The sequence below is a fragment of the Symphalangus syndactylus genome, chromosome 6 (genome assembly GCF_028878055.3).
Source record: "Symphalangus syndactylus isolate Jambi chromosome 6, NHGRI_mSymSyn1-v2.1_pri, whole genome shotgun sequence".
Taxonomy (NCBI): Eukaryota; Metazoa; Chordata; class Mammalia; order Primates; family Hylobatidae; genus Symphalangus; species Symphalangus syndactylus.
Genome location: NC_072428.2, coordinates 9,499,302 through 9,513,455, shown reverse-complemented (window position 1 = coordinate 9,513,455; position 14,154 = coordinate 9,499,302). Strand labels below are relative to the sequence as shown.

Genomic DNA, 14,154 nt, shown 5'->3' with positions numbered 1-14,154 from the left:
AGCACTTCAGTGGCCCAAGACACAACAAGACAAGATTGTCCTGGACTCTGACACGGCAAAGGGACTGGAGTGAGGACATCTGGGTTCTGATCCCAGCCCGGTCACTAACTGTGTGGTCTTGGAAAAGGCCCTCACATGAGTTTCAGTATTCTCTGTCAAATGGAGCTCTGGTTACTTACCCTCCTTTCCTCCCAGGGCCGCTCTAAGGACCAGAAAAGATAGTGAAGGGTTTGTGTTGTGTATGGAAACAAGTACAAATTCAGAATCCACCAAGTTAAAGCAATGGGCAGACCCACAGCTGAAAGAACTGGGAGGGTGATGATAACTCGTGCCATTTCTCCAACACTTACTATGTGCCACACATTGTGATAGAATCTGTTCTTTCTTTCTTTCTCCTTTCTCTTTCTTCTTTCTTTCTTTTTCTTTCTTTCTCTCTCTCTCTCTCTCTCTGTTTCTTTCTTTCTTCTTTTTTTTTTGGGGTTTTGCTGTTGTTGCCCGGGCTGGAGTGCAATGGCACGATCTCAGGTCATTGCAACCTCCGCCTGCTGGGTTCAAGCGATTCTCCTGCCTCAGCCTCCCAAGTAGCTGGGATTACAGGCATGCACCATCACACCTGGCTACATTTTTGTATTTTTAGTAGCGATGGGGTTTCACCATGTTGGCTAGGCTGGTCTGGCACTCCTGACCTCAAGTGATCCATCTGCCTTGGCCTCCCAAGCTGCTGGGATTACAGGCATGAGCCACCACGTCCAGCATGATCTGTAGTTTCAATCTCACAACAACCTTGTGTGGTAAAAATTACTATTATTCCTATTTTATTTATCTTTCTTTCCTTTTTTTTTTTTTGAGATGGAGTCTTACTCTGCACCCAGGCTGGAGCGCAGTGGCACAATCTCGGCTCACTGCAACCTCCCAGGTTCAAGTGATTCTCCTCCCTCAGCCTCCCAAGTAGCTGGGATTACAGACCCGCATCACCATGCCTGGCTAACTTTTGTATTTTTAATAGAGACGGGGTTTCACCATGTTGGCCAGGCTGGTCTCGAACTCCTGACCTCAAGTGATGGGAGGTCACTAGGCCTAGGCCTCCCAAAGTGCTGGGATTACAGGCGTGAGCCACCACGACCGGTCTATTTATTTTTCAACACACCATTGCTGGCTCGACTATTCTTATTTTAAAGATAGGGAAACAGATTCAGAGACATTAAGTAAATTGCTCAATCAGGATCACATAGGTAATAAGAGGTTTAGGGTTTGAACCCAAAATCTGAGCCCAGAGTCTGAACGCTAAATCAACATGCTGAGTTGAAATTGACTGCAGCAGTTGTGATGGTGTGTGCCTGTAATCCTAGCACTTTGGAAGGCTGACGTGGGAGGATGGCTTGAGCCCTGGAGTGTGAAGCCAGCCTGGGCAACATAGTGAGACCCCACCTCAAAAAAGGTAAAAAAAAAAAAAGAAAAAGAATAATAAAAAAAAATTGACTAGGGCTAACAAGTATGGGATAGACAAGAATAATATTTTTCTTTTTTTTTTTTTTGAGACAGAGTCTCACTCTGTCGCTCAGGCAGGAGTGCAGTGGCGCGATCTCGGGTCACTGCAAGCTCCGCCTCCTGGGTTCACGCCATTCTCCTGCCTCAGCCTCCCGAGTAGCTGGGACTACAGGCGCCTGCCACCATGCCCGGCTAATTTTTTGTATTTTTAGGAGAGATGGGTTTCACCATGTTAGCCAGGATGGTCTTGATCTCCTGACCTCGTGATCTGCCTGCCTCAGCCTCCCAAAGTGCTGGGATTACAGGTGTGAGCCACCGTGCCTGGCCGAGAATAATATTTTTCTTGTTATTCATTCAACAAATAGGAACACAGTACCTACTCTGTTGCCACATCTGCGCCAGCCCTGTTTCAAGGGTGTTGGGGGAGATGAAATCAATAAAATACGATGTCTACTTTCAGGGATGGATTTCACACCCTAGGCAGCAGAGTGGGAAGAATGACTATAGTCTCAGTAGCTGCTGGTTGGAGCCTGCCATCACTTCAGATGGGGTTGTTCCCCAGAAGAGGCAACCCGCATACCTTCCCAGGTCCATCCTGGGCTGCCACCTGAGTTGCCTGCCTTCCTTCTGCCACCTCCACCCCTATCCCAGGCCTGCCGTTGCTCATAGCAGATTTCCTATCAAAGGCTCTCCTGGCCTCCTCTCTTATCTGTGGCCCCTGCAGGGCACCCACTTTCAGAAACTCCCTGGAAGGCACTGCACCTGCCTTTCTCCACCCCTGGATTTCTACCAGCCTGGCTGAGGCCTGGGGCTAGTAGGGAGAGCTTCTTGGCCTCTTCCCAGAGGCAAGGGAGGAGGAGGGAGGCTGGGAAAGCCGGCTGGGGCTCAGTGTCGCAATTCCGGGCCGTGCTGGGACCTTTGCTCCACGAGGTGCCTATGGAGGGGAGGGAACACTGATTCTGGAGGCTGCTGGGATTGGGGTGGGGGTTCCTGGGAGGCAGTCCTTTTGCAAGAGCTGCTAAGAGCGCTGGGTAAGGAGAGGAAGGGGAGAGACATGGAACTTGGCCGGTCTGCAGGGAAATGCCACTGTTTTGGCCGGGAGTAGGGGGGTGGGAGTGGCGGGAGAGGGGGGTGGCCGGCTGGGGAGGAGCCAGCCTGGTGGAGAAGCTGCCCTGTGGGCGGGGGTGAGGAGGGGAGGGCTGTGGTCGCCAGGCAGGAAGGAGGGGTGGCCTGACCCCTCGGCAGTCCCTCCCCTCAGCCTTTCCCCAAATTGCTGCTTCCCTGGGGCTGCAGGTCCCGCTTGTGCTCAGCTCCAGCTCACCGGCTGGCCACCGAGACCTCTGGACAGGGAATTGCACCATCCTCTTCTACCAGCAAGGGGGCTCCAGAGACTGCCCACCCAGGAAGTCTGGTGGCCTGGGGATTTGGTGGGTCTGCTCCTTAGCAGTGGCCTGGGGCTCTGTGTGTGTATCTGGGGTGGGGTCGGGGAATGTCCTAAGGATCTGAGAAGGGGGTTTCTGGGGAGAAGTGAGGGGTGATGGTGATGGAAGCTTGGGACAGGAACAGGACTCTGGGTCCCAGAATAACTCCTGAGGGGCTCGGGGGAGGAGGTCCTCTATGTGAATTGGGGAGATTCTTGGAGACAGGTTTGTGCTAGGACCCTGGAAAGTGGCACGAGCGAGGTTCTCTAGTAAGCAGTGTGTTTCACTGGGTGGAGTGAGCTGTCCTCAGTGTTGGAGTGAGGGGGAAGGGGCCCGAGAGAAGCAGGGTAGATGTACCCAAACAGTCCCCACTGGCCTGGAGGGGACTTTGGGGGAGAAAGGCCAGCACGGTGGCTGGGAGCCCAGACTTTGGAGTCAGAGGAGGGTTGGAGTCTTGACTCTACCGCCGCCTAACTGTGTGACCATAGTTACTTAATCTCTTTGAACCTCAGTTTGCTTATCTGTAAAATGAGTTTAAGAATAGTCCTGAGCCGGGAGCAGTAGCGTGCGCCTATAATCTCAGGTACTCAGGAAGCTGAAAGCTGATTGCTTGAGCCCAGTAGTTTGAGGCGATAGTGTCCTATTATTGCACCTGTGAATAGCACTGAGTTCCAGCCTGGGCAACATAGAGAGACCCCATCTCAAAAAAAAAATTAATAGTCTTGACCTCAGAGGGATATTATGAGGAAAGCACATAAAGCCTTATAACAGGCTGGGTGCAGTGGCATACTCCAATAATCCCCACACTTTGGGAGGCCCAGGTGGGAGGATCACTTGAGCCCAGGAGTTCCTAGACCAGCCTGGGCAACATAGGGAGACCCTGTCTCTAAAAAACATAATAGTAATATAATAAAGCCTTAGTACAGGCTAATATTTGGCAAGTAAATGTTAGCTGATATTGTTGATATTGATAAAAGGGAGGATCAGGTGGAGAAGGGAGCTGAGGCCAGAAAGGAGCCCAGTTCTGGAAGAGTATAACTTGGGTCCTTCCTGCAGGACAGTGCCTTGGTAATGACCAGGGCTCCAGGAAGAGATGTCCTTGTGGCTGGGGGCCCCTGTGCCTGACATTTCTCCTGGTAAGCTTCATTCCAGCCCTCTCCCCTAAGCCCAGACCGCAGGCTCCACGCCTCCTGTAGGAATCGGCCTCCTTCATTACCTGACTTCTTCCTTCCTCCAGGGAGCAGTCCAGAGCCGTTCTTAGTCGTGCTTGCCTCCCGCCCAGGTCACCTCTCCCCTGGTTCCAGTGCCTGGCCCTTGCAGGCACCCGCCCCGTCCTCCCCAGTCTGGATTTGCTGCTGGAGAGTTGGCCAGCTGACTGCTTACCCTGCTCTGGCTTTGAAGAGTTTTATCTGATCTCTGAAATGCATACACTCCAGCCCCCCAAAGGGACAAGGGTTAACATCTTCATTTAAGGTCTTGAGATGTAAGAAGCTACAAGTGACTAGTCCTAGCTAGAGCCCACACAGACTCTAGGGTCCTAAAGCCTGAGCTGGGACTTTGCTGCCCTCTAAGGGTGGGGATAAGTTTGCAGTTTCCCAGCTAGGACGCTGGGCCGTGGAGCCGGGATGGGGCCTGAGACCCCCTTGTGCCTCTCTTTTGGAGCTCAGACACTGCAGTGGAGCTGTGGAAGCCAGGCACACAGGATGCAAGCAGCCAGGCCCAGGGAGGCAGCAGCTGCATCCTCAGAGAGGAAGCCAAGATGCCCCACTCTGCCGGGGGCGCTGCAGGGGTGGGGCTGGAGGCTGCAGAACCCACAGCCCTGCTCACCAGGGCAGAGCCCCCTTCAGAACCCACAGGTGAGGAGCTTCTGGGTTTGGAGGAGGTAGGGGTCCAGATTCCAGGTCCTGGATCTGGAAGAAGTTCCTTGGGGGTTTTTACTTTATATATAATCTCATGGTTAAGTTCAAAGGCTTTAGAGCTAACTAAATCTGACTGATCTAAGTGTGAATTTTGTCTCTACTTTAGGCCTTTCTGAGCCTCACTTTCCTTGTTAAAAATTATGGTTGTTCTAAGGATCAGTGCATATAAAAGGCTCTTACAGTACCTAGAACATAATGGCACTTGGCAAGTGAGGGCTACTCTTCTCATAAAAGAGAGACTGGAGTTTGTATAATGAAGGGAATGGAGGTCACTGAGTGCCCAGGGCAGTGGCTGAGTCAGGGAGAACATGAAGTTTTTCCTCGGGGGAGAGCATTGAAGCACTTTCCTGTATCCAGAGATCCGTCCACAAAAGCGGAAAAAGGGGCCAGCCCCCAAAATGCTGGGGAACGAGCTATGCAGCGTGTGTGGGGACAAGGCCTCCGGCTTCCACTACAACGTTCTGAGCTGCGAGGGCTGCAAGGGATTCTTCCGCCGCAGCGTCATCAAGGGAGCGCGCTATGTCTGCCACAGCGGCGGCCACTGCCCCATGGACACCTACATGCGTCGCAAGTGCCAGGAGTGTCGGCTTCGCAAATGCCGCCAGGCTGGCATGCGGGAGGAGTGTGAGTTTCTGGGGCTGGAGTGGGGAAGAGGCTGAGGGGAAAGAGGGGGCCAGGGTGTGACCCAGGACAGGTGCCTGAACTTGCAGGGGCTAACTGATCCCTAAGTATGGATTACAATATCTTTCTTGACTGGACACGGTGGCTCCTGCCTGTAATCCCAGCACTTTGGGAGACAGAAGCGGGTGGATCACCTGAGGTCAGAAGTCTGAGACCAGCCTGGCCAACATAGTGAAACCCCGACTCTACTAAAAATACAAAAATTAGCCAGGCGTGTTGGTGAGCGCCTGTAATCCCAGCTACTCAGGAGGCTGAGGCAGGAGAATCACTTGAACCCAGGAGGTGGAGGTTGCGGTGAGCAAAGATCACGCCACTGCACTCCAGCCTGAGTGAGTGTGAGACTCTGTTTCAAAAAAAAAAAAAAATCTTCTTGCCTTTACCCAGTGCTGTCTGCTCTTCTGGAGCCCCAAACCACCCCCTTTGCCCCATCCTTGCTTCCTGTCTCCCCATCTGCTCCCTTCCTCATATTCGGCCCTGTCCTTAGGTGTCCTGTCAGAAGAACAGATCCGCCTGAAGAAACTGAAGCGGCAAGAGGAGGAACAGGCTCATGCCACATCCCTGCCCCCCAGGGCTTCCTCACCCCCCCAAATCCTGCCCCAGCTCAGCCCGGAGCAACTGGGCATGATTGAGAAGCTGGTCGCTGCCCAGCAACAGTGTAATCGGCGCTCCTTTTCTGACCGGCTTCGAGTCACGGTACTTGACACGCCTGGGGAGAGGCGGCTGCGCCCAAATCACCAGTGGGCTTCTTGATGTCCGACTCAAAGCGCTTTGCCTTTTCCTTCCTGGGTAGCCTTGGCCCATGGCACCAGATCCCCATAGCCGGGAGGCCCGTCAGCAGCGCTTTGCCCACTTCACTGAGCTGGCCATCGTCTCTGTGCAGGAGATAGTTGACTTTGCTAAACAGCTACCCGGCTTCCTGCAGCTCAGCCGGGAGGACCAGATTGCCCTGCTGAAGACCTCTGCGATCGAGGTGGCTGGAGAAGGGCAAGGGACGAAGGGAGAAGCAGAGTGGGATTATCTGTGGGAGGGGCCTCCAGACATCGAGCTGGGAGAGCTAAATCTGCTGGGAAGCAGGGATGAGGGGAATCGGCCTCCCTGGAAGGGGCCATGCTCCAAGACCAGCCCTCCTAGTCCCCGTTTGAGGTTTGCTGCTTGTGTGCAGGTGATGCTTCTGGAGACATCTCGGAGGTACAACCCTGGGAGTGAGAGTATCACCTTCCTCAAGGATTTCAGTTATAACCGGGAAGACTTTGCCAAAGCAGGTGAGAACTGAGATCACACAGGGATTGGGGTTGGATGGACAGATGCCTCTTTTTTTATTTTTTAGTTTTAAAAATTGAGGGCCAGGCGCGGTGGCTCATGCCTGTAATCCCAGCACTTTGGGAGGCCGAGGTGGGCAGATCACCGGGTCAGTAGATCGAGACCATCCTGGCTAACACGGTGAAACCCTGTCTCTACTAAAAATCTAAAAAATTAGTCAGGCATGGTAGCACGCGCCTGTAGCCCCAGCTACTTGGGAGACTAAGGCAGGAGAATCGCTTGAATCTGGGAGACTGAGGTTGCAGTGAGCCGAGATCGCACCACTGCACTCCAGCCTGGGCGACCAAAAAAAAAAAAAAAATTGAGATGGAGTCTCACTATGTTGCCCAGGCTGGTCCCAACCTCCTGGCCTCAAGTGATCCTGCTGCCTCTGACTCCCAAAGTGCTGGGATTACAGGCGTGCGCCACCCACCATGCCCAGCCAAGGACTTTTTTTTTGTTTGTTTCATTTTTTTTTTTTTTAGACAGAGTTTGCTCTGTCACCCAAGCAGGAGTGCAGTGGCGTGATCCTGGCTCACTACAACCTCCACCTCCCGGGTTCAAGCAATTCTCCTGCCTCAGCTTCTCAAGTAGCTGGGATTAGATGCACCACCATGCCCAGCTAATTTTTGTATTTTTAGTAGAGACAGGGTTTTACCATGTTGACCAGGCTGGTCTTGAACTCCTGACCCTAAGTGATCCATGTGCCTCAGCCTCCCAAAATGCTGGGATTACAGGCATGAGCCACTGAACCTGGCCAGGACTGGTGCTTTTTGTCAGAGACCCATAGTGACTACAGAGCCACAGGCCCAATGTTTGGGTGGCTGGTAAGGGAAGGCTCCGCTTGTTTTTTGAAGATGGAAAACTGGAATGCTGATAGGCTTCTCTCAGCTGCTCCAGATAGACCCCTGTCCTCTGTTGCTTTAGGTCAGTGGTTTTCAAACTGTATTCCAAGGAACCTGAGAGATATATGGAATGGCACCTTGGAGGAGAAACAGGGAGGCACAGGAATGTCCTTCACCTTTACTTTAGCCAAACAAGAAGCTCCATTTAAATCTGCATTATATATTGCACTGCTACATAGTATTTTGCTTGCAGATTTTATAGCTTGAAAAAAAAGTTTGAAACTCACTGCACTGAACTTTTTAGTAGTCAAAAAGTGAACAAATCTTCCTCACATGTGCTCTTTGGGGATCATGGGGGCTGATTTCCCCTACTTTTTTTTTTTTTTTTGAGATAAGTTCTTGCTCTGTCACGCAGGCTGAAGTGCAGTGGTATGAACGTGGCTCACTGCAGCCTCAACCACCTGGGCCCCAGTAATTCTCCTGCCTCAGCCCCCAAGTAGGTGGGACTACAGGCATGCACCACCATGCCAGGCTAATTTTTATATTTTTTTTGTAGAGACTGGGTTTCGCCATGTTGCCCAGGCTGGTCTCGAAATGGTCTCGAACTCCTGATCTCAGGTGATCCACCTGCCTCGGCCTCCCAAAGTGCTGGGATTACAGGCGTGTGCCACCACACCCAGCCTCCCCTACTCTTTTTCTTTTCTTTTTTTTTTTTTGAGATGGAGTCTCACTCTGTTGCCAGGCTGAAGTGCAGTGGCGATCTTGGCTCACTGCAACTTCCGCCTCCTGGGTTCAAGCGATTCCCCTGCCTTAGCCTCCCAAGTAGCTGGGACTACAGGCACGCGCCACTACGCTCAGCTAACTTTTGTATTTTTAGTAGAGACGGGGTTTCACTGTTTTGCCCAGGCTGGTCTTGAACTCCTGAGCTCAGGCAATCCGCCCGCCTCGGCCTCCCAAAGCCGAGGGATTACAGCCATGAGCCACTGCCCCAGGCTCCCCCCCTACTCTTTTTCAATTGCACTTTCTGATGAAGCGGAACCATGGCATGGGAAACATGCCCAGAGGGGATGTACGATAAGAGCGAATGCTTCCATCCCCATCCTATATCTGAAGTATGTTCTCCAAAAATTAGTTCACCCTGCGGCTCTCTATCTGATGCTCGCTTGGGAGCTACGCAGAAGGGGTTTCTTCATATTCAACTATTGATAATGTTTGTGTCATGAGAACTGGCCTGGGAAAGGACAGGAGGCTGAGGGAGTTTTGGAGGGGCTGGAATTGAGCTTCAGCAGGAAACCAAGTAGCTTAACGGCTGGATGAGTGGGGCTATAAAATATGGCTGATGCCCTGACTCCATTCTCGGGGCTGGTAGATCTGCGACCAGGCCAGTCATCAAGCCTTCCCTGGTTTCTGATAACTCAGGCCAGCTCACATGCCTCTTGCTCTCCCAACACAGGCCCACCCAGTGAGCTTTCTAGGAAGGCCACTCTTCGCTGTAGGGCATAATAGGGCTATGTTGGCACCTTTTGCCTTCTATAGTAACCGGTGTGCTGCCTGGATGTATTGACACCTAATGGGATGATTTAATGACTTTATCCAGCTTTAAAGCCCAGCCCTGCCCCCCCCTTCCAAACCACTTTTTCCTCAATGGTTATTATCTCAGAGCTTCTTAACCATGGCTCTTCCCTCCTTCAGAATATCCTCCTTGTGGAACCCTGCCCAGTTCTAAGATCTTTGTATTCCTTTGGCACTCGTAGACTCATGCTATCTGAATCTGCACCTATTTATAGCTTTATTTATACAAGCAGTTTTGAAGTAATCACGCTTGCCTTTCATTTCTCATTTCATGAGTGAGGCCTTGGGGAGAAGGAGCAGGAGTGCTGTCTGTCAAGTCTCCTCCCCTCTCTATCCTCTACTGTTTACTGCATGTAGTAGGTAACTGGTGACATGGACTGAGCACATTTGAGGTGTTCATTCCGTGAGCAGCAGCAGACCCTCACAGGTGCATTAGCCAACTACAGAACCTCCTCTTAATTTCTGTATAAAGGGGCTGTTTGCCACACTTTGGGGCTCAAAACCTCACCAAGAAATGCTTTAGAAAATGGAGCTTGCTGCCGGGCGTGGTGGTTCACACCTGAAATCCCAGCAGTTTGGGAGGCCGAGGCAGGTGGATCACCTGAGATCAGGAGTTCGAGACCAGCCTGGCTGACATGGTGAAACCCCATCTCTACTGAAAATACAAAAATTAGCTGGGTGTGGTGGTGCACACCTGTGGTCCCAGCTACTCGGGAGGCTGAGGCAGGAGAATCGCTTGAACCCAGGAGGCTGAGGTTGCAGTGAGCCGAGATCACTGCACTCCAGCCTGGGTGACAGGGTTTTACCATGTAGAGACAGGTACACGCCTGTAATCCCAGCACTTTGGGAGGCCGAGGTGGGTGGATTGCTTGAGCTCAGGAGTTCGAGACCATTTCGAGACCAGCCTGGGCAACATGGCGAAACCCAGTCTCTACAAAAAAAATATAAAAATTAGCCTGGCATGGTGGTGCATGCCTGTAGTCCCACCTACTTGGGGGCTGAGGCAGGAGAATTACTGGGGCCCAGGTGGTTGAGGCTGCAGTGAGCCACATTCATACCACTGCACTTCAGCCTGGGTGACAGAGCAAGACTCCATCTCAAAAAAAGAAAAAAGAAAAAGAAAATGGGGCCTGCCCATTAAATGGACTAACACACAACACTTGATAAACATCAGGGTGAAAGTACAGGAAGTGACTCACCAAGAAGCCTTGAATGGAAAAGTGTAGCAGATGGTTGCTAAAAGAAATCTGACAAAGCCTGGGGAACTGTGTAGGGTGCAGAGACTTTGACAATGTGTATGAGAGACATATTCTCTGGGTATCATGACTTTAGCTCATGTTTTGTTGCATTTTAGTCTTCTCAGCAGGAAGACTGTTTCCAAGAAAAACGTATTATTTATTGGCCAGGCGCGGTGGCTCATGCCTGTAATCCCAGTACTTTGGGAGGCCGAGGCAGGCAGATCACGAGGTCAAGAGATCGAGACCATCCTGGCCAACATGGTGAAATCCTGTCTCTACTAAAAATACAATTAGCTGGGCGTGGTGACATGCGCCAGTAGTCCCAGCTACTCAAGAGGCTGAGGCAGGAGAATCACTTGAACCCGGGAGGCAGAGCTTGCAGTGAGCCGAGATCATGCTACTGCACTCTAGCCTGGCAACAGAGCAAGACTCTGTCTCAAAAAAAAAAATTATTTATTTTACAAACACTTATGTGGTAGTTACCATATATGCCACATATTTATGAGATAGGTACTATTATTATTCCCATTTTACAGATGGGAAAACCAAAGCCCAGAGAGGTTAAATAGCTTACACAAGGTCACACTGCCTTGTAAGTGGTAGAGCCAGGACTCAACCCCAGGCAGTCTGGCACCAGAATCCACATCCTCACCCATACTGCAATATTCCCTCGAGGATGTGATACATGAAATGTATCTCTAGTGTTCAAATAAGTAAGGCCAATGCCAGTGAAAAATGAGTCTTTTTTTTTTTCTTTGAAACAGGGTCTCACTCTGTCGCCCAGGCTGAATGCAGTGGTGTGATCAATCACGGCTCAATGCAGCCTCGACCTTCTGGGCTCAGGTGATCCTCCTTGAGTAGCTGGGACTACAGGTGTGAGCCACCGTGCCCTGCTGAAAAAGGATTTTTTTTTTTTTTTTTTTTTTTAGCCAGAGTCTTGCTCTGTCGCCCAGGCTGGAGTGCAAGTAGAACAATTTCGGCTCACTGCAACCTCCGCCTCCCAGGTTCAAGCAATTCTCCTGCTCAGCCTCCTGAGTAGCTGGGACTACAGGTGCGCCACCACGCCCAGTTGATTTTTGTATTTTTAGTAGAGACCGGGTTTCACTGTGTTGCCCAGGCTGGTCTCAAACTCCTGACCTCAGGCAATCCGTCTGCCTCGGCCTCCTAAAGTGCTGGGATTACAGGGATAAGCCACCACATCCGGCCTTTTTTCTTTTTCTTTTTTCTTTTTTTGAGATGGAGTTTCGCTCTGTTATCCAGGCTGGAGTGCAGTGGCGTGATCTTGGCTCACTGCAACCTCCGCCTTCCAGATTCAAGCAATTCTCCTGCCTCAGCCCCCTAAGTAGCTGGAATTACAGGAGTGCACCACCACGCCCAGCTAATTTTTGTATTTTCAGTAGAGACGGGGTTTTGCCATGTTGCCCAGGCTGGTCTCGAACTCCTGACCTCAGGTGATCCCCCTGCCTCGGCCTCCCAAAGTGCTGGGATTACAGACATGAACTGCCGTGCCCTGCTGAAAAAGGATTCTTTATAAACAAAAATAAGAGTTGCCTCTATTTCTAGAAATGTGGAGCCCTCAATAATTTTCATGACAGAATTGGCAGGTGATGGTGTCTGGTGCCTGTAATCCCAGCACTTTGGGAGGGTGAGGTGGGTGGATTGCTTGAGTCCAGGAGTTCGAGACCAGCCTGGGCAACATGGTGAAATCCTGTCACAACAAAAAATATAAGAATTAGCTAGGTGTGATGGTATGCACCTGTAGTCCCAGCTACTAGGGAGGCTGAAGTGGGAGGATGGCTTGCGTCCGGGAGGTTGAGGCTGCAGTGAGCTGTGATTGTGCCACTGCACTCCAGTCTGGGTGACAGAACAAGTCCCTATCTCAAAGAAAAAAAACAAGAATACCAGAATTATTATTTAATTCAGCACCTCTTGTGTGCCAGACACAGCGCTAAGTGCTCTGCATACTTCGTCATTGAACCATACCAACAATTTTCTGAGATGGGTTCAGATATGATTCCCATTTCACAGATGAGGCTTAGAGGGGTTAAGACATTTGCTCAAGGTTACACAGCAAAGCCTTGTAGACTTTTTTTTTTTTTTTTGATGGAGTCTCACTCTGTCGCCCAGGCTGGAGTGCAGTAGTGCGATCTTGGGTCACTGCAACCTCCGCCTCCCGTGTTCAAGCGATTCTCCTGCCTCAGCCTCCCAAGTAGCTGGGATTACAGGCACCTGCCACCACCACGCCTGGCTAGTTTTTGTGTTTTTAGTACAGACGGGGTTTCGCCCTGTTGGCCAGGCTCTTCTCGAACTCTTGACCTCAGGTGATCCGCCCGCCTCAGCCTCCGAAAGTGCTGGGATTACAGGCGTGAGCCACGGTGCCCGGCCCCAGTAAACTTCTTAGTGAGTCCCTAGTAGTTCCCTAAGGTGAGGAGAGAAGAAAGTTCCTGCTGCTCCTGCTGCATGCGTCAGCCTCCCTTCTTCCTCCCCAGGGTTGCAAGTGGAATTCATCAACCCCATCTTCGAGTTCTCCAGGGCCATGAATGAGCTGCAACTCAATGATGCCGAGTTTGCTTTGCTCATTGCTATCAGCATCTTCTCTGCAGGTGTGGAGGAGGGGCAACGGGAAACAGCAAGAGACCTGCACCAAGGAGGGCTGCAGGCCCCACAGGAATGGGGGGGCGGCGGGGGGTGGTGGCTTGGGAGGGTGGAGGCATTTGCTGTGTTATTTTAGGATGAGAGAGCTTGGCTGGAGCATGTCTCTATATTTTGGTTGCAATTTGGGGTATGGAACTGGACCCTGGCCAGACCTGCTCCTCAACTCTCTTGGTGACCTATAGACCGGCCCAACGTGCAGGACCAGCTCCAGGTAGAGAGGCTGCAGCACACATATGTGGAAGCCCTGCATGCCTATGTCTCCATCCACCATCCACATGTGAGTCTCCCCATGGTGCCCCTTTTCCTCCTTCCCACACACAGGCCCATTCCCTGACATACCTACTTTCCCTTCAAGAATTTCTCTCTGACCGCATGGTGTGCAGACAATTCACCTCTCCCACAACTCCCCTACCCTTGCCCCGCTTCCCTGGGGACAGGCAAAAGCTGTGCTTGTCTCTCTCCTTTCCCCAGGACCGACTGATGTTCCCACGGATGCTAATGAAACTGGTGAGCCTCCGGACCCTGAGCAGCGTCCACTCAGAGCAAGTGTTTGCACTGCGTCTGCAGGACAAAAAGCTCCCACCGCTGCTCTCTGAGATCTGGGATGTGCACGAATGACTGTTCTGTCCCCATATTTTCCGTTTTCTTGGCCGGATGGCTGAGGCCTGGTGGCTGCCTCCTAGAAGTGGAACAGACTGAGAAGGGCAAACATTCCTGGGAGCTGGGCAAGGAGATCCTCCCGTGGCATTAAAAGAGAGTCAAAGGGTTGGGAGTTTTGTGGCTTCTGAGCAGTGGAGCCCTCGCTAACACTGTGCTGTGTCTGAAGACCACGCTGACCCCACAAACGGATGGGACTGGGGGCCACTCTGCACAAGGTTCCCCAGGGCCTGCCCATCCTGCCTCCGCCACTTCCTGTTTTTCCCACAGGGCCCCAAGAAAAATTCTCCACTGTCACTCTGTGGTATGGCCATAAATGTCTCAGCGCCGCCTCACTGATAGGTCTGGTACTGTTTGAACAGGAAGATCAAAATGAATA

General features: G+C 51.6%; 1 protein-coding gene across 8 annotated transcripts in view; it reads left to right on the top strand.

Annotated features, from left to right (window-relative positions):
* NR1H3 (nuclear receptor subfamily 1 group H member 3) overlaps positions 1-14,154 on the top strand; it is a 20,972-nt gene extending 6,818 nt beyond the window's left edge. For 2 of the 8 annotated variants that reach the window (XM_055281668.2, XM_055281666.2), the window contains exons 2-10: positions 3,966-4,045; positions 4,577-4,765; positions 5,186-5,452; positions 5,994-6,202; positions 6,300-6,479; positions 6,672-6,771; positions 12,953-13,066; positions 13,301-13,395; positions 13,590-14,151. In XM_055281668.2, the coding sequence (XP_055137643.1) occupies positions 4,003-4,045; positions 4,577-4,765; positions 5,186-5,452; positions 5,994-6,202; positions 6,300-6,479; positions 6,672-6,771; positions 12,953-13,066; positions 13,301-13,395; positions 13,590-13,736 (1,344 nt within the window). In that variant the 5' untranslated portion in view covers positions 3,966-4,002 and the 3' untranslated portion in view covers positions 13,737-14,151. Of the gene's footprint in view, positions 1-2,701; positions 2,916-3,965; positions 4,046-4,571; positions 4,766-5,185; positions 5,453-5,993; positions 6,203-6,299; positions 6,480-6,671; positions 6,772-12,952; positions 13,067-13,300; positions 13,396-13,589 lie in introns of those variants that run through there. The other 6 variants (XM_055281672.2, XM_055281669.2, XM_055281665.2 and 3 more) reach the window with 5 other exon arrangements.